This window comes from Salmo trutta, chromosome 30 (assembly GCF_901001165.1).
Source record: "Salmo trutta chromosome 30, fSalTru1.1, whole genome shotgun sequence".
Classification (NCBI taxonomy): Eukaryota; Metazoa; Chordata; class Actinopteri; order Salmoniformes; family Salmonidae; genus Salmo; species Salmo trutta.
The window spans coordinates 33514029-33533214 of record NC_042986.1 but is presented as its reverse complement, the minus strand read 5'-3'; the positions used below and the strand labels follow the sequence as shown (position 1 = coordinate 33533214).

General features: G+C 45.3%; 2 protein-coding genes across 2 annotated transcripts; one reads left to right on the top strand and one right to left on the bottom strand.

Moving 5' to 3' along the window:
- The first annotated feature begins 1766 nt into the window (after positions 1-1766).
- On the top strand, positions 1767-18554 carry LOC115168534 (transmembrane prolyl 4-hydroxylase). Its single transcript, XM_029723913.1, has 9 exons — positions 1767-2567; positions 3457-3538; positions 11905-12101; positions 12204-12294; positions 15137-15302; positions 16127-16312; positions 16482-16572; positions 16787-16910; positions 17013-18554. The coding sequence occupies exons 1-9, from the start codon at positions 2175-2177 to the stop codon at positions 17225-17227; spliced, it is 1545 nt and encodes a 514-aa protein (XP_029579773.1). The 5' UTR covers positions 1767-2174; the 3' UTR covers positions 17228-18554.
- On the bottom strand, positions 3732-7669 carry LOC115168535 (secreted frizzled-related protein 5). The gene is made up of 4 exons (XM_029723914.1): positions 7384-7669; positions 4789-4958; positions 4568-4657; positions 3732-4398 (listed from the first exon to the last, which is right to left on the bottom strand). Exons 1-4 carry the CDS (start codon positions 7560-7562, stop codon positions 4079-4081), a joined length of 759 nt encoding a protein of 252 aa, XP_029579774.1. The 5' UTR covers positions 7563-7669; the 3' UTR covers positions 3732-4078.
- Positions 18555-19186: the final 632 nt, after the last annotated feature.

Genomic DNA, 19186 nt, shown 5'->3' with positions numbered 1-19186 from the left:
GTTTATTGATTGTGGGGTTTGAATAGTGTGAGAGGACAACCTATTTGGTGAGAATCACAACATAGGGTACAAAATCTATTCTAGCTCTTAAAGGGCCAGTAGCCCATCTTGGGTGTACAATTTTCAACTAGAGCATTATTTATTCTGAAGTTATTCTTCTGCTATTTATTCTGTTAGCAATCAAATGTACATGCTAATAGTATACTATATATACTAAAGTATGTGGACACCCCTTCAAATTAGTGGATTTGGCTATTTCAGCCACAACCGTTGCTGACAGGTGTATAAAATCGAGCACACAGCCATGCAATCTCCATAGACAAACATTGTCAGTAGAATGGCCTTACTGAAGAGCTCAGTGACTTTCAACATAGCACCGCGATAGGATGCCACCTTTCCAATAAATAATTTTGTTGAATGTCTACCCTGGTCAACTGTTAGTGCTGTTATTGTGAAGTGGAAACATATAGGAGCAACAACGGCTTCAGCCGTGAAGTGGTAGGCCACACAAGATCACAGAATGGGACCCCCGAGTGCTGAAGCGCGTAGTGCGTAAAAATCGTCTGTCCTCGGTTGCAACCCTCACTACCGAGTTGCAAGGGTTTGCCGAGCAGCCGAACACAAGACTAAGGTCACCATGTGCAGTGCCAAGCGTCGTCTGGAATTGTGTAAAGCAGTAAAGGGGCGGGGGTGTCCACATACTTTTGGTCATGTAGTGTATATTCTGATCACAATTATTATGTCTCATATTTTAATTAAATGCTATCTATTAGCTTCCAAAATGTAAGTAGGTATACCTAGCTGCACGATAACAAATACTGATTGAATGGCTTGTCCTGCACTTTGTAAAAACCCTGAGTGCATGTTGGAAAAAGCTCTTGGTTCCTTTCTAAACATAGCAATGTGAATGCGAAGAGGACTCGGCCCACAAAATAGGTGAAGTTAACTGGCAAAAGAGTTGAGTCCTCATTCAAAGGCAGTGGCAGTGTGAGTACAAAGAGAAATTTGTTATTTCGCTTTCTTTTTTTTTGTTTACCCCAGTTCACTTTAAAGAGGACTGAGATTGGTTCTTTTAAAGAGGACTGAGATTGGTTCTTTTAAAGAGGACTGAGATTGGTTCTTTTAAAGAGGACTGAGATTGGTTCACTTTAAAGAGGACTGAGATTGGTTCTTTTAAAGAGGACTACATGTGAAAACACCCTAAGATCCGTGAGTTCAAATTTGGACCCGTAACATAGTGGTCCAAAGGTCGAACTCGTGGTATCAATATGCACCTGCTATTTACACCCCTTCATGAATGGAAATGTCCTTTAAAATCAAATGTCAGAATCATTTGTGACCTATACTCTTTTAAATACCATTAATAGCTGGTATTGCATCTCAACAGAGTGACTAATGGCACACAGAGAGAGAGAAAGAGATGTAAACATGTTTCCCATGCCAATAAAACCCTTTGAATTTAAGTTAATTGAGAGAGCTATTAGGCAGCCCATGAGAAGATAAGCAGATGAAGACTGCGCGGAGGGATTATGTTCCGATAACAGCCATAGATAAAACTGTATTTGCAGCATTACTCCAAACAAAAATAAGTGAACCCGGACCTCCCCAATGCAAAGAGTAGCCCACGTTGCAGTTCAGTATCGCCATTCCCTTTATTTTGGTGCCATCGTGCGGAAACAGAGGCTCACTGCGTCGGAATTCGGAATGTTTTATTCTGGTCGTCCGCTAGAGGGCGATAGTGTTTAGATAGGTTCAGAAAACAGAGCTAGTCGTCTACTCTTGTTGATGTAGTCAGGGGTACAGTCAACAGTAAGCCCATCTACATGAAATATGGATTATCCCATTGCAAGTTCAGTCCTTTCGGATATTTAACACGGTCATAGATAGTGTTGCCTTGTATTGTATCTAAAGGAAAACAACCTGTCGTCGTGTCTGAAGAAGGCAGGCTCACTCGCTTAGCTAACCAACTGGACCTTGCATGCTAGCTATGCTATATGGGTGAAATGAATGTTAGTAGCTAGCTACATAGTTAGCCATCTTTGCATGTATGATGCTGCTGTCAGCTATCGTTAGCTAACGCTAGCACACAGTGGCAGAACAGCCAGCTAGCTATCTTGTAAAGAAGCCAGCATATGTACATCTCCACGAATATCCTGCCAGACATTTAGCTAGTCATGGATTATAGCAATCGACATATCCATTCAGAAATGGATGATGAATCTCAGGAAAGCATGGATGCGTGTGGCGACTCATCACCGTATGTGCCTCCGCACCTCCCTCCAATGCCCGGCCGAGAGCGGCTTCAGATCCAGAAGAGCAGTGTCTGCTCCCGGGCTTACTTCGTGGTGGTCATGGTCTTCTTCCATGTTTACATCATAAACATCATTGGGCTGTTGTTCTACGTACACTACAATAACAGTCCGGCGGATATTATCAGCGCCGACGGGGACACATCGGCATCTAGCAGCGGGGTTGACAGCCGCCTGTCCCCGTCAGACCCACCTCAACAAGACCCTGACCTGGATGTCCGTCAGAGCTTCAGTCTGCCACGCATCGAGGGGATACGGGTGAGGAGATAATGAGGCGCCCTAATACTAGTACTATCATAAAACAAAACGAGCGGTGTGCATCCAGTTGTAGTGGCCACCGGAAGACAAAAATAACATGCCAGCCAAGTTCGACCGCAGTGGTCCCGCAATTTTCTAACTTTGCGAACCAGACAGAGAGGAAGAGTCGAGGCCACTATATATATCTAGAATAACTCCTCCAACAGTCCCAGGCATGGTTTGGTGGGAAGTAAACATACATCTATCTGCCTTTTCACTCATTCGAACAAAATGTCACTCTTTATGTTTTGACTTTCCACTAGTTCTGCTAACTAGTACTAAATACTAGCGGTGGCACGTCAAAATAGATGAGTGCAACGTCCTTAAATGAGGGAAAAGGCTCAACGGCAGCTAGCTAGTTAGCTGTTAGCCTCACGGCATCGCTTGTACAATATTCCACGTGTTGGTTTATTTAGCTAGCTAACGTTAGGTTTTCTAACCTTTGCTTCTACTATCCAGTTGGAAACTCAAATCAGTCTATTAGCAAGCTAGCTAGCTTTGTTAGATAGCCAGTTAGCACAGTTAGTAGCCTTAGTCCTCTTTTAATGTGCAATACATTAGACTACAAACGTAGTTGCTTGTAGCAAATCTCTTGTTTTTAAAGAGTTACCAAACTAACCTCGCATTAAAGTTAATTGTTATGGCAAACCATCAATGAATGACCAAGTCTTGTCAAAGTCAGTTTGTAAATGGAGAATCTGGGCTGTATTTTGTGAAACTGCTGTGCTTGGTAGTAGCGTCCATCTCACAGTGGCCTCTACTGTCCCGGAGTGGTACAGGACCGAACTCAACGAGAGGTGCAGACCACCATCCTAACCAGCACTTCATTTTGATCATTCTGTTTCCTCAGGTGGGTCATGTCCAGAGGGTGTCACTCAAGCCTGACAGAATCCAGGAGATGAAGACTCTCAGCCTCAAGCCTCTGCTCTTTGGTAAAGAATAGCACCTTTTACCCTTTAGGGTTTTTTTCCACACACATACAGTTTAGCATATATATCTGTTATTCAAATGCTTTGAGAATAATATGATTGATGACACCGTTAGACAACCCCCATCTTACAAGACCCATGAAAACTGACAACCAAACTACATCAATAACATCATGAATGAATGCAAGCTCAACACTTTGAAAACACTCATTTAATTTCAGTCAACCTCTCACAAATATAGATCAGTGATATTTACTTATAATTTATAGATATGTACATTTGCAGGAAACACAGAAGGTCTTGTCCTTTGCAGCGTCCTCTTCTGAGCTCAGGATGGTGCTCTCTGAAACATCCAGCTCTCCAAGGATGTCATTCAAATCCAGGAAGTCTATCATAGAAATGTACCCTCCCCCAAACAACCTCCTCTCTCCCTGCTGATGTCATATGGTGTTTTAATCACATCCCTGACTCTGTACACCTCGACCTATAGCTCTGCTCAGACCCATTTCAGACCTCAAGTTCAGCTCCTAGCCAGAGCCCCTGCTAGCCTCTACATCGGTGCTGTTTCCACTTGCGGGCTGCAGCCATCAGGTTCCTGGCGTGTTTGTTCCAGGCAAAGGCCTTGTTGACCACCAGCCATTCCCCCTGCACCGTGCCCGTCACCAGGAAGGTCCCGCCTCGGGGCTGACGCCGCGTCATGTTCCGTACACAGCTGGCGTCTCTCTCCAGCCACAGCTGCAGGCGGGAGCGGATCTGTCCTCCCAGGAGAGGCCCGTGCTTCAGAACCTGCAGACGAGAGGCCAGGGAGAACTGGGCCAAACTCACCTGACTGGATTTTAGCTGCGTGAGACGCAGTTTCACCACTGGGGACACAGAGGGCAGCAGAGAGACAGATAATTGCATTAAGATGGGTAGGTAGGGTACATCTCAATGTTTGATCTGGATATTGTCAATAGGGAGGACAGAGAGACATTGGAATACATCTCTGTAAAATAGTAATATAATAAAGGAACAGAGTGTAGCTCTGTTTACCAAAGTCACTCCTACAGAAAGTTTCCAGCACATCCTTGGCAGACGAGGCCTCCTCCAGCTCACAGTCCCGACAGCTAGCCTGGGGCACTGCTGAAACAATCATCACAGACACGTCCAGTCAGAGTTCTTAGTCTGACATGGACAGTAGAAAACAGAGCATCTTTTTTTCATAGTGTGTGTGTGTGTGTGTGTGTGTGTGTGTGTGTGTGTGTGTGTGTCACCTCTGCGCCCTCCTGTGCTGGTGTTGGTGACAGAGGAGATACACATGAGGTGGTTGGCAGGAAACTGGTCACAGCGAAGGATATCTGGCCAGGGGTAACCATAACAACCCATGATGGGCGCGCAGCTGTCCCGCACAGACTCACACAGACTCTGACACGGAGAGACGAACCTGCCCAGGAAAGAGGGGTTGACAAAATGGATGCAAGAACAAAGAGCCAGGAGGAGAACAAAAGAGTATGTTAGTGAATGGATCCAAATCAATGAAGGAGAAGATGTAGAGGAAGAGAGATGATGCTACACCCTATGAGATAACGTTTAGAAACATTTGTTTCTCCTTTTTAACCCTATGTTTTCTCTCTTTAAAACATCACAACCCGTGGCGGACTGGGACCAGAAATCAGCCCATTTTCCCCCGTAGCCCTTTGCACTCGTACCCGTAACAGATTGAAAATTGCAGATTTGGGCGCTGATAAACACCTACATTTAAATGTAGTAGCTGTACATGACATCAGAGCTCAGGATCTGCTTCTTTATTTAACAAGTCAGTTAAGAACAAATTCTTATTTTCAATGACGGCCTAGGAACAGTAGGTTAACTGCCTTGTTCAGGCACAGAACGACAGATTTTTACCTCGTCAGCTCGGGGATTCGAACACTCTAACACTCTAACCACGAGGCTACCTGCCACTTCACAGTGCTGTGTGGGTTTTATACTGACTGACGTTCTGAACTTGAGCACCATCCCTCCTGGTAACGGGGAAACTTTTGCAATTTTCTTATTTTCTGAATGAGGGAAATGCTATACATTTAAGAGGACTATATGTGTTTTGAAAGATGAGATGTTGAGAATTATAAACAAATGACAGCAAGTCAGTTAAGAACAAATTCTTATTTGAATGATACCCTAGCCAAATCCAGATTACGTTGGGCCAATTGTGCACTGCCCTATGGGACTCCCAATCACAGCCGGATGTGATGCAGCCTGGATTTGAACCAGGTACTGCACTGCGATGCAGTGTCTTAGACCACTTCGCCACTCGGGAGCCCATTATACAAGCAAGCAGAACACCTATGAGTCCAAATGTGCACTCCACATTTCCATATCATTAAGCTCATCTCATATCCAGTGTCAACGTTTCTGATCACTATGTTTGATGTACAGTTACAAGATGGCATGGCGTCATACCCTGGGTTGTTCTGAACAGAATGAGCCTGTTTGTTTATTGTGAAGAAAATGCCTGAATGCACTCATGAGTCCTTTCTATGCGCACCAAAATTATCTGTTTCCCTGAATTGCCTTGTGAAAACCTAACACAGTCAGATCTTATTTTATAACTTAGCTAGTCATGTTGGTAATAGAACAAGCTTTCAAATGATGCCCACCTGACCCAGATTGCGATTTCTAATGGACCGTTTTTGGACTGCGTAAACGTGATCGTAGGGATGCAGGGTTGTGTTACATACAAAACAACTACAAGTGTGCTTGTTGTAGTTCCTCAACGGCACAGCTAGGAGAGATAAAAAAAAAACACCTTATAGTTGAAGACTCTTCTTTGAGTCAGAAAAGTGCATTGTGTGGCCACTTAAAGACAACAGTTAGTCCTCTCACTCAAACCCTTGTCATTTTTCTGTCTTATGTTACACCTACCTCACATTTTCCAGGAATATTCTTATCGTGTTACTGAATATGGAGTGTTTTCAGATTCCGTTATCAACAAATGCGGCGAAAAGTAGAGTTAAAGTATAATGCACATCAGTGTTGTGTCAGGTGAACTGTTGTGTCCTCAACTTTAATCTAATACATTTCCCATCATCTCCAAACTGTTCCCTTTCAATTGCTACCATTGGTTATGCTTTTCAGATTTCTTCTGTAAGAAACATTTAAATTTAGCCCTATCCATATAGGTCAATTCCCACAAGTGTAAAGGGTTAAGGGCCCCATTACTAGCCAGATAATGATAATTTTGCACACAAAAAACAAGTTAGACTGGGCGAAAAATGGACCAGCCCATCTGGCCAGTCAGCCGCTGAGCACAACTCAAACGAGATGAGGGGCCTTTCATGGCCTGAAGGTTGTGTGAAACCAGGCCCTTTTCTGTGAGGCAAACCCAGATTAGCATAGCTCCCAGCACTGTGTAATCCACTGCTTTGCCCCCCACTCTGGAGATGTGATTCAGCCCAGAGGAACAGAGAGAGATATGAAGACAGACACACCTACATTTCCTCTCAATGTCTGCTTTGTTTTGAAGAGCTTTCCAAAAGATATCACGCTCACTCAGTAGATAAGTGCTTGTAATATAATCATGATAAAGATCTGGAACCGCCCAGGCCAAATAATGTAAATGTCACTGTATGCAAAATGACATCAAGAGTTTAAAAGTTCGACCAGTTATCTAGTCTACACTATACCTTCTCTCAAACAGACACGTCTCCCCGTCTTTCTCCTCTTTACCAATGACTTGTTTATTTAGTGTACACACATCTCTACACTCTGTTCTCTACAAAGAAATACCTTTGTATTTTCCTCCAACAATTTCTGTCATTTCCAAAGACAAGCTAGTAGTTCCACCTTCCCAGCGTCCCTCCCCTCCTTACCTGTCCAGGCAGATGGGTGCGAACAGCGAGCAGAGGAAGATGCGGGCGTCGGGGTGGCACTCCCGGGCGAGCAGGGGCAGCCAGCTGGCACTCTGCTGGACGGCCTCGCCTGGCGACTCGTGCCCCAGCAGGTTGGGCATCCTCATGGTGGCGTAGCCGATGTTCTGGCACAGGGCCATGCCCGCCGGGATGGTCACACAGCGGGAGGAGCTCCGAGGCTCCCACTGCCCTTCACTGCTGACGGACAGGATGGTAGCACCAGCTCTATCTTCAGCCACGGCCTCATCCGCAGTCTCCAACCCAGCTTTAACTCTAGACCCAACTCTGACCCTGGTCCTGGTTACTGTACCAGCCGCTGGTCCACTCCCAGCTCCAGGTCCTGCCTCCAGCCTGACACTCCAGCCAGGCCCAGCTGGAAGCAGGAGGAGCAGGAGCACGAGGAGAGCAGGAGCACGAGGAGAGGTCCTCTTAGAGGTGGTGCGAGGATGAGGAGCAGGAACGGGCATCATCCCGGGAGGAGGAAAGGAAATCCACACAGGAGAGAGTGTCTGGGTGTTTGTGGTGATGGTCTGTATGACAGGGAGGGGATTGGGGTATTTATACTAGGCAGGCGGTGACACGTCCTCTCTGCAGGCTTGGTCTGCATTTGCATAGGAGAGTGGTGGGGGAAGGGATGGGAGTGGGCCAGCAGGGGGTTAACGATGGGGGGAGGGCGTGGGGTACAAGGGAGTGGGACAGTGCTTGAGATGGGATTAGATATGAAACCCACTCACTTTCATTTGCTCCAATGTGAGTGAGTGAGTGAGTGAGTGAGTGAGTGAGTGAGTGTTCTGTAGTAGTGACTGATTTAAGGATATCAAGGATTGTGTGTGAATGTACAGGTAACTGCCAAAATAAAGGAAACACCAACATAAAGGGTCTTAATAGGGCGTTGGGCCACCACCAGCCAGAACAACTTCAATGCACCTTGGTATAGATTCTAAGTGTCTGGAACTCTACTGGAGGGATGCGACACCATTCTTCCATGAGAAATTCCATCATTTGGTGTTTTGTTGATGGTGGAAAACACTGTCTCAGGCGCCGCTCTAGAATCTCCCATAAGTGTTCAGTTAGGTTGAGATCAGGTGACTGAGATGGCCATGGTATATGGGTTACATTGTTTTCATGCTCATCTAACCATTCAGTGACCATGGGGGCATAGCCATGGTAGCCAAAATATTGGCCTGCCCAGCATTTGGTCTGCTCAGATGTTAATTGATGAATTAACTCAGGAACCAGACCTGTGTGGAAACACCTGCTTTCAATGTACTTTGTATCCCTCATTTACTCAAGTGTTTCCATTATTTTGGCAGTTACCTGTATGCGTGTGTGTGTGTGTGTGTTCAGGATGTTATGCTCTCTTGGTGTGTGTGTGTGTGTGTGTGTTGTCCTGACTTAGCCTGACTTGCCATTCCGCCCCCACAGCTTGAGATGAGGAAAAGAGTCCCCCTCGTGTCACGAACACCACCTCTCCCTTCTCTTCGGTTGAATGATTCAGTTGTGCAACTGACTAGGTATCCTCTTTCCCTTCCTTTCTCTCTCTTTTCAAAGGCAAAGGAACCCTTTCTCTTGCTCTCTTTCTGCACTCCTGTCCCCAAGAAGCCATCCAGTCTGCACTCCCTCTTCAAATGATCCCCTCCGTTTCCCCTTGTCTCCCTCTCCCCATACCCCTACAAGCTCGTTTATCCCGATCTGACCCCAGGCCTCCTCTCCATCCCATCTCCCAAACTAACGAGTGATTTTTACAGATGAATCAGGAATGCCTGATTTCATGACCTTTTTATGAGGATTACTTGGTACTATTTCTGACTGTGTGTCTGTTCTGTGCTGATTACATCTAAGGGAATGTAAGAAACCTATTATTTAGTGTGTGAGCGTGTGTGAGCGCGTGTGAGCGCCCCAGCGCGTGTGAGCGCCCCAGCCTGTGTGAGCGCCCCAGCCTGTGTGAGCGCCCCAGCGTGTGTGAGCGCCCCAGCGTGTGTGAGCGCCCCCAGCGTGTGTGAGCGCCCCCAGCGTGTGCGAGCGCCCCCAGCGCGTGTGAGCGCCCCCAGCGCGTGTGAGCGCCCCAGCGCGTGTGAGCGCCCCAGCGTGTGTGTGTGAACATGCGTGTGGGAGAGAGAGGTGGTAGGGTAACTCCCACTGTGAGGCTGTGACCTGATTCCTGTCCAGACAAGCAGGTCACTTCCTCCACGGAGAGACAGGGACAGAAAGAGAGAGGCAGAGGGAGAGAGGGGAGAGAGGGGCCAGACCCAGTCCCCTTCATTCATATCACCCATCTAGCTTAATGATACATGACTGGACAATAGGGATTAGCCATCAGCCCCTCCCTTTCTCTCTCCCCCTCCCTATCTCATCAGCCAGAGTACAGTACAGGGTCTGCTGTGGGGAACAAGGCCTATACTGTACAGGCAGGCGTCCAGCCGGAAGCCTTTTATTAGGAGAGGAAGGGATGGATGGAGGGAGTGATGGGAAGGCAGGGGTGCAGCTAAGGGGTTACCAGGGGGTCCTGGGCACTCTCATATCTGATCAGGAAGCCTTAGACTAACACACAGGTCCAGCCCAGTGCTTTTAGGTCACCTCTGACAGTCCATGTGTAAATCATGGTTGTATATTCACACAGGGTGAGTGTTGTGTGGTCTTCTTGCTCTCCCACACACTCTCTGCATGTGAATGGGTCTGAATGAGAATGATGATACTAACCTCACACAGACATACTGGTACTCCTCCATACTAACTACTATATATGAGCGACCACCAGTCCGGCTCTCACCCAGGGGAACCACAATACAGCTTCTTTCTCAGTCACCCCCCTGTGGGAGACATTCAATGCCTTGGCTCATTAGCACTGTCAATGGGTCGGGCCATACCACAAATAGCTCCCTGTGGGGGTGATGGGGGGCCAGGGAGTTCTCATTATCCCCATATCCACGATCACTAAAGAGCCCCTGTGTACACACACCTGCTCAAACACGGCACAGAGAAAGCTAAAGCAAACACAACCGAGACAGATGTTGTTTTAGATAATTTATTTCTTAACAAGTTGTAAAATAATTACTGCTTTTTCAGTGCAGTATCCAATCTCTTTGCAGTGCAGAAGGCCTGGGTCGTTTTCTACTGTAACTCTGTAAAGATAAGAACTTGTTTGTCTTCAAAAACTTTGGTTATGAATTTAAAGTACTGTATACTGTTAGCCCAAGTCTTAATCATCTCTACTCCTCAGCAATCATCATTCTGGTTTTCTGACATCAGCCAATCAGGACTACTAGGCTATTTGTTACATTAACGTAAACCAGTAACATAATCAGTCTTCCATCCATGTCATGATTGGTTCTACTAGATAGAACAGTCATGTGTGAGTCATCATCATCAGCAGGGCAACATAGAGAGAAGTCTGTAGTCATTGATCACGCTGGTCTGATCTCCCAAGGCACTCAAAAGAAATCCTTGATCATGGACCTGGGCTCACCTGAAGGCTGCTTGTTGTCTGTTGTTATGCTAACATGGACACCACCACTGACTCCAGTATCATTATGTTGAGTCTGGATGGGTGGTGTTTGCACATACGCTATCTGACTACATCTAGGCTATCTGATGTCCTAGGCAAGCAAGTGAATGGCTACACATATAGGACTGGTTTCAGTCCTAGGTTGCTAGTTTATCTAACCAAACCATCAGTCCTAGCTTGCCATTATTAAAATCAAATTCAACAATTCCAATAATGTTTTCAATTCGGCTCAGTTGGTAGAGCATGGTGTTTGCAACGCCAGGTTTGTGGGTTCGATTCCCACGGGGGACCAGTACGGAAAAAATGTATGAAATGTATGCATTCACTACTGTAAGTCGCTCTGGATAAGAGCGTCTGCTAAATGACTTAAATGTAAATGTAAAAGCAGATCAAACATAGAACATGTAAGAATGAACTATAGCTACTGAATTCTACCATGCAAATATACCGTGCATTATAGGGAAATAATGCACACTCTAGAATGCCCTTTAAGCCAATCAGAAACAACGATTCAACATTGCCATGTTAGCCCTCTGATTAAGCAATACGGCCTGAGGGGGTGTGGTATATGGCCAATATACCACGGCTAAGGACTGTTCTTAAGCTCGATGCAACGCGGAGTGCCTGGACACAACTCTTAGCCATGCTATATTGGCCATATATCACAAACCCCTGAGGTGCCTTATTGTTATTATAAACTGTTTACCAACTTAAGTAGAGCAGTAAAAATAAATGTCTTGTCATACCCGTGGTATACGGTCTGATATACCACGGTTGTCAGCCAATCAGCATTCAGGGCTCGAACCACCCAGTTTATAATGACTAATAATGGCCAACAGGAGCACGCCCTGTCTAGACATTAGTGTGGGAAACCCTGGTCATTCTGTGTCTGCCCATACATTACACTTCTATCCAGAGCATGACGTTGTACAGGTAATCAATGACATGTGGGTCCCCCCTCTCTCTGTTCCTGTCAGAGATTCCTGGCTTCCTGTCTGAGGAGGAGTGTGGTGTGGTGGTGCAGCTGGCCCAGCTGAAGGGTCTGATGGAGAGCCAGGCCACAGTGCCACCAGGAGACCAGGAGGAGGAACTGCAGCCACTGCTCTCCCTCAGCCCCGAGGAGACCTTCAGCCTGCTAGACCTGGACCAAGACGGACTACTGCAGAGACAGGAAGTGAGAGAGAGGGGATGAGGGAGGGAGAGGCAGGTGGATGAGAGGGAGGGATAGAGAGCGGCCGGCAGCTCATTAGTTTGTGGTTGTGTGTTTCTGTCCCAGATCTTGAGCCACTCTCGTTCACGGGACGGGACCTGGCTGAGCCCAGAGAACTTACGACAGATACTCACCGGCCAGGAGGCCAGCCCAGCAGGTACTTTGTCGTGTGTGTGTGTGTGTGTGTGTGTGTGTGTGTCTCGCTCTTCGTAGCCAATGTGAGGTAAGACCTTTAAATAGGTTAACTTTCGCAGGGCAGACTGAATACCAGGACGTGTATTCAGAGCATGCACTGACCAGCTGGCAAGCGTCTTCACTGACATGTTCAACCTTTTCCTGACCCGGTCTGTAATACCAACTTGATTCAAGCAGACCATCATAGTCCTTGTGCCCAAGAAGAAGAAGAAGTGATGCAGTCAGTCTCTCCTAAACTCTTAGCCAAGAGAGACTGGCATGCATAGTATTTATGTTAGCCCTCTGATTACAATGAAGAGCAAGACGTGCAGCTCTGTTCCGGGCCAGCTGCAGCTTAACTAGGTATTTTTTAGCAGCACTTGACCACATGGCCTGACAATAATCAAGATAAGACCAAATTAGAGCCTGCAGGACTTGCTTTGTGGAGAGTGATGTCAAAAAAAGCATAACATCTCATGACAGTTGACATTCTAAGGTAACACCAAGTAATTTAGTCTCCTCAACGTGTTCAACAGCCACACCGTTCATTACCAGATTCAGCTGAAGTCTAGAGCTAAGGGAATGATTTGTACCAAATACAATGCTCTTAGTTTTAGAGAGGTTCAGGACCAGTTTATTACTGCCCACCCATTCCAAAACTGACTGCAACTCCTTTGTTAAGGGTTTCAGTGACTTCATTAGCTGTGGTGGCTGACATGTATATGATTGAATCATCAGCATACATGGACACACAGGCTTTGTTTTAATGCCAGTTGCATGTCATTGGTAAAAATAGAAAAGAATAGAGGGCCTACAGAACTGCCCTGCAGTACACCACATCCTATATGTTTGACAGAGAAGCTTCCATTAAAGAAAACCCTCAGTTGTATTAGGTAAATGGCTCTGAATCCACAATATGGCAAAGGTTTAAAAGCTATAAAACATACACGACCGTTCAAAAGTTTGCGGTCACTTAGAAATGTCCTTGTTTTTGAAAGAAAAGCAAAAAAATTGTCCATTAAAATAACATAAAATTGATCAGAAATACAGCACAGTGTAGACATTGTTAATGTTGTAAATGACTATTGTAGCTGGAAACGGCAGATTTTTTATGGAATATCTACATAGGCATACAGAGGCCCATTATCAGCAACCATCACTCCTGTGTTCCAATGGCACGTATTATGGCAGTTCTATTTTTGTTTCATCAGACCAGAGGACATTTCTCCAAAAAGTACGATCTTTGTCCCCATGTGCAGTTGCAAACCATAGTCTGGCTTTTTTTTATGGTGGTTTTGGAGCAGTGGTTTCTTCCTTGCTGAGCAGCCTTTCAGGCTATGTCGATATAGGACTCGTTTTACTGTGGAAATATATACTTTTGTACCAGTTTCCTCCAGCATCTTTGGGATTGATTTGCACTTTTCGCACCAAAGTACGTTCATCTCTAGGAGACAGAACTCGTCTCCTTCCTGAGCGGTATGACGGCTGCGTGGTCCCATGGTGTTTATACTTGCCTACTATTGTTTGTACAGATGAACGTGGTACCTTCAGGCGTTTGGAAATTGCTCCCAAGGATGAACCAGACTTGTGGAGGTGTACAATTTTTTTTCTGAGATCTTGGCTGATTTATTTTTTTTTTTTCAAAATATGTCAAGCAAAGAGGCACTGAGTTTGAAGGTAGGCCTTGAAATACATCCACAGGTACACATCCAATTGGCTCAAATTATGTCAATTAGCCTATCAGAAGCTTCTAAAGCCATGACATCATTTTCTGGAATTTTCCAAGCTGTTTCAAGGCACAGTCAACTTAGTGTATGTAAACATCTGACCCACTGGAATTGTGATACAGTGAATTATAAGTGAAATAATCTGTCTGTAAACAATTGTTGGAAAAATGACTTGTCATGCACAAAGTAGATTTGCCAAAACGACTTGCCAAAACTATAGTTTGTTAACAAGAAATTTGTGGAGTGGTTGAAAAACAAGTTTTAATAACTCCAACCTAAATGTATGTAAACTTCCGACTTCAACTGTACATACATACAAAAGTATGTGGACACCCCTTCAAATTAATTAGAAACTGCATTGTTGTAAAAGGACCCATAAGTATTTCACTGTAAGTCTACACCTGTTGTTTACAAAGCATGTTAGAAATAAAATAAAAATGTGATTTGCTTTGTGTATGTATTTCTTTCCCAAAGCCTATGTGCCAGGCTTTCCCTCTGCCAGTAGTATTACGGGGTGAGTGTTTGTGCGTGCCAAGGGTGTGTGTGACCTGATGCCATTATGCCAGGCGCCGTTTGCATTTCCCAGTCCGGATGTGTCCCATCATCTCATTAAAATCTGTGGCCTACCAACCTCCTTCCTTAACATTCCCCCGGATCCCTCGTACTCCTCCTCCCCACACTTATTCGCTCCATCCTTCCCTCCTGCACCCCAGAGCTATTGTTTCGTCTGGGGCGCTGCTTCATAGGGTGATGAGGGGAAAGGGGGCCCGGAGGTTCACTCATTCGAGAGTAATAGAGAGCGAGAGAGTTACAGGGAGGGAGTGGAAAAGCAAAAGAGGAGCTGCAACAGCATACAGGGCTACAGATACAGAAAATGGCCGTGGGATGAGAAAGATCGGAGAATAGGAAAGAGAATAGGAAAGAGGAAGATGAGCTGAGAGTAACAGCATACAGTATTTCACCCCTACAGAGAGAGTGGATAAAGTGATTAGGAAGATGTGAACATATATCTTAATAGAGCGAGTGAGAGAAAAACATTTGCAGCAGAGAGTGTTGTGTTGTTTGTGTTGGGAGGCTAACCGTGTGTTGTCCCTGCAGGTGTGTTAACTCTAGAGGAGTTCAGGCGTGTGTGTGACGGCATGTCCCAGCATCCCTTGCAGCAGCGAGGCGGAACAAGGCAGGGCCAAACGAAAAGGAAGAGTCGACACACCTGGCTTTATCAGGGACCAGGATCACACCACATACTACACACACTGAGGAACAGGTAACTCTCACTCAGTTGTCATACTAACTCAGTTGTCACACTCACTCAGTTGTAACACTAACTCAGTTGTCACACTCACTCAGTTGTAACACTAACTCAGTAGTCACACTCACTCAGTTGTCACACTAACTCAGTTGTCACACTCACTCAGTTGTCACACTAACTCAGTTGTCATACTAACTCAGTTGTCATACTCACTCAGTTGTCATACTCACTCAGTTGTCACACTAACTCAGTTGTCACACTAACTCAGTTGTCACACTAACTCAGTTGTCATACTAACTCAGTTGTCATACTAACTCAGTTGTCATACTAACTCAGTTGTCACACTCACTCAGTCAGTTGTCATACTAACTCAGTTGTCATACTAACTCAGTTGTCATACTAACTCAGTTGTCATACTAACTCAGTTGTCATACTCACTCAGTTGTCATACTAACTCAGTTGTCATACTAACTCAGTTGTCATACTAACTCAGTTGTCACACTAACTCAGTTGTCACACTAACTCAGTTGTCATACTAACTCAGTTGTCACACTAACTCAGTTGTCACACTAACTCAGTTGTCACACTAACTCAGTTGTCACACTCACTCAGTTGTCACACTCACTCAGTTGTCATACTAACTCAGTTGTCATACTAACTCAGTTGTCATACTAACTCAGTTGTCACACTCAGTCAGTTGTCACACTAACTCAGTTGTCATACTAACTCAGTTGTCATACTAACTCAGTTGTCATACTAACTCAGTTGTCATACTAACTCAGTTGTCACACTAACTCAGTTGTCATACTGTTTTTATTCCGGCCTGTCTCCTTCCTTAGGGTGACCCATCTAGCGCGTCTGCCCTCCCCATTGGTTGAGCTGAGCGAGCCGCTGCAGGTGATTCGCTACGAGCAGGGAGGCTTCAGCCACGCCCACCACGACAGTAGCCCCTCCCATCCAGAGACCACCTGCTCACACACACGCCTGGCCGGAAACACTTCGGCACACACCGAGATCTCCTGCAGGTCTCTCTTTCTATATATGTGTGTCTCAGTGTATCCATATGTTTGCTCTCATTTTCATAGATTCATCTTTTTATGGTGTCCATCTGTTTGCACAAATGTGCACTTTGATCCTTCCATATTCCAGTCAGACAGTCCCCTTAATATACGGATGTTCCCTCCTTCTCCCCAGGTACATCACTGTGTTACTCTACCTGAACTCTGTGGAGGGAGGCGGAGAGACCACTTTCCCTGTGGCAGACAATCGCACCTATGAGGAGGAGGTGGGTGACCATACTATAACCATTGTCCGTACTAAGAGTTTTTGCCTTCATGTTGAATGATGAGAAGACTACCGATTTCCTGAATTGTGCTGCTATTGCAAACATAGTGCTGAACAATGACAAGGAATCTGACTGAGAAGCACTTGTCATGCTTCATATCAGGAGCATTGAGGAGCTGCATTTTTGTTGTGTTTGCACGTGTGTGTCCCTCCAGGCATTAGTGCAGGGTGGTGTGGATCTGACAGACACACAGCAGTGCTGTAACAGAGGAAACCTCAGGGTGAAACCAACAGCTGGGACTGCTCTCCTCTGGTACAACCATCTCTCTGATGGCAAAGGTATGTTCCAGAACACACACTGCTTCATTCTTTGTGACTTGTTTTCTCCGTTAACACCGTAAGCCACTAGTTAAACTCCCTATCCCGTCCCCCGTCCCGCAGGTTGGATGGGTGAGCTGGATGAGTACTCCCTCCATGGGGACTGCCCTGTGACCCGAGGGGTGAAGTGGGTGGCCAACAGCTGGGTGAACGTGGACCCAGACCACCAGCGCCAAGCCCGCTACCAGAGACTGGTGACCCACAGACAGGAGGGCGAGCCGGGCAGAGAGGAGCGGGAAACCCCCCTCCCTCACAGCAACCTCCACCAGGACCTGTAGTACTGTAGCTAGGGCTACTGGGAACACACTGTGGGGAGATGCACACGTTCCTTTAAGCACACAGGGGAAAATCACAATTTCCACTTAGTCATGTTGCATTGATGTCAATGGGAGACTAAGTGAAAATGTGACTTAAATGGCAGTTAGGATTTGCCCCTCAGAATATCTGAAAAGACAAAGTACCTGTGTAATTAATTGAACTCAAAACCCAGTTCTAATTACACATGCAGACATTTTTAGTTGCATTTGTCTGTTTTTCAGTCATAGTTATGGTTCTGAGGGATCCATTCTTGTTTTAAATGTAGTATTCACAGCAAAATGAGCCAATTTAGAATATAATCAGATGACCCATCTATCTAGGTCTTCCTGACAGGCAGACTTGATGTGGGATTGTATCTGTATAGTTCTCTGTCCATTTCTTCATGAGTGATGTGATGAAAGTATTGGTCAACAGAGTTGGGATGATGGGGGTGCTAGTGAGCTCGAGGAAGCCCAATAACACACCAGGCCCCTGGACCTCAAGCATTAGATATGTACGTTGGCCCAGCCCAATGTCTTTAGGGAACCCCAAGAGTCCATGTGTAACCGGTGTGACTGTGCTGCTAACAGCTTTACTTCCTCCACTGTCCCTTTCCTCTTCCTGGGCTTGAACCAGTGGTCCACTGATTCCAAACACGTGTCCGCCTGCTTGACGTACAAACCAGTTGCGCCATAGAAAATTATCAAATTCAATAGTCCCATTTCAAGCTGTGGATGACTTTATCCAGTACAATTTGACTCCATTACACATCTGTAATCCAAACCCTGTTTCTATGTTACAGTTCCTGTCTGGTGGTTGTGTTATGATGAAGAACCACTCTCATTCTCAAACGAGCTGTCCTTTCATACATACAACTTCTTGTTAAAGATGGAAACAGCGCCACTGTCTGTCCCCAGCACCTTTCCTCATTGTTATAGTTTGGTCAAAACGGAGGTGAGGCGCGTTGAGCAGTGTGGTTCAAAAAACTAAAACATGCAGTAGATATTCTGCTGTTATATCGCACCTGCAATGATGTTTGAGAGGGAGAAAAACTGTGTGATTTACAGTAACTTCTTTCTTGTTGTAATAATAGTTATTTTTCAATGTCTGCTTGATTCAGATAAGTGTTTATTTATTTATTTGTTTATTTATCTATTTATTTGATTATTTATTATCTATGTATTATTATTTATTAACTTAATAAGGTGATTGATGAATGTATCATTATTACTTGACTGGTTGATGTTGCATTGAGTCTATTACAGTTGTTGTTCACTGTATACATACAATAAGTCATGGAAAACATTACAATTTGTATAGTTTTTTCTGTAGCTACAGTGAAAGTGAATGTTTATCTAAGCCTGGCACCGAGCAGCATTCCATGTGGTTTTCTCATTTGGGCAAAAGTCGTTCCTACGTCCTCTTTCTTCTGTGACCGATAAGAGGTTGAGTGTCAATTCGTTAAAAGGCAAATGGAAGACGGTCCTCCTCGATAGCCTCCTTTTGGTGAGGAAGCACCACTGAGGTATAATAAGAACTGGAGACTGCTTCCAAGATGTTCGACTTGTTTTCAAGGTAATCTACTCATGTTCGCATACGCCGATTCATAGGCCTTTTATCAGTTAGATTTGCTCACCTCCTGCGTCCTCTTTCGCCTCCTTTTGAAAAAGGTCAAAGTTAATTGAGGGGCGAACCGTTGATGGAAATGTGCTTGCTTGAAATGAGACGGTCCTTTTAGCTAACCTTTTCCTAACCTTAACCTAATTATCCTAACCTGTTGCATAAATTCTCCTAACCTGCTAGAAAATGTCAAATCTGACCTTAATTTGACAAAAGCTTGATCATTTCTAGCCGTGACCCTGGCCCCTTGGGAAGCACAAGCAATGATTTTTTATAACTAACCCAAGATAGACCACAGCCTGTCATTTCCAATGGGAGCA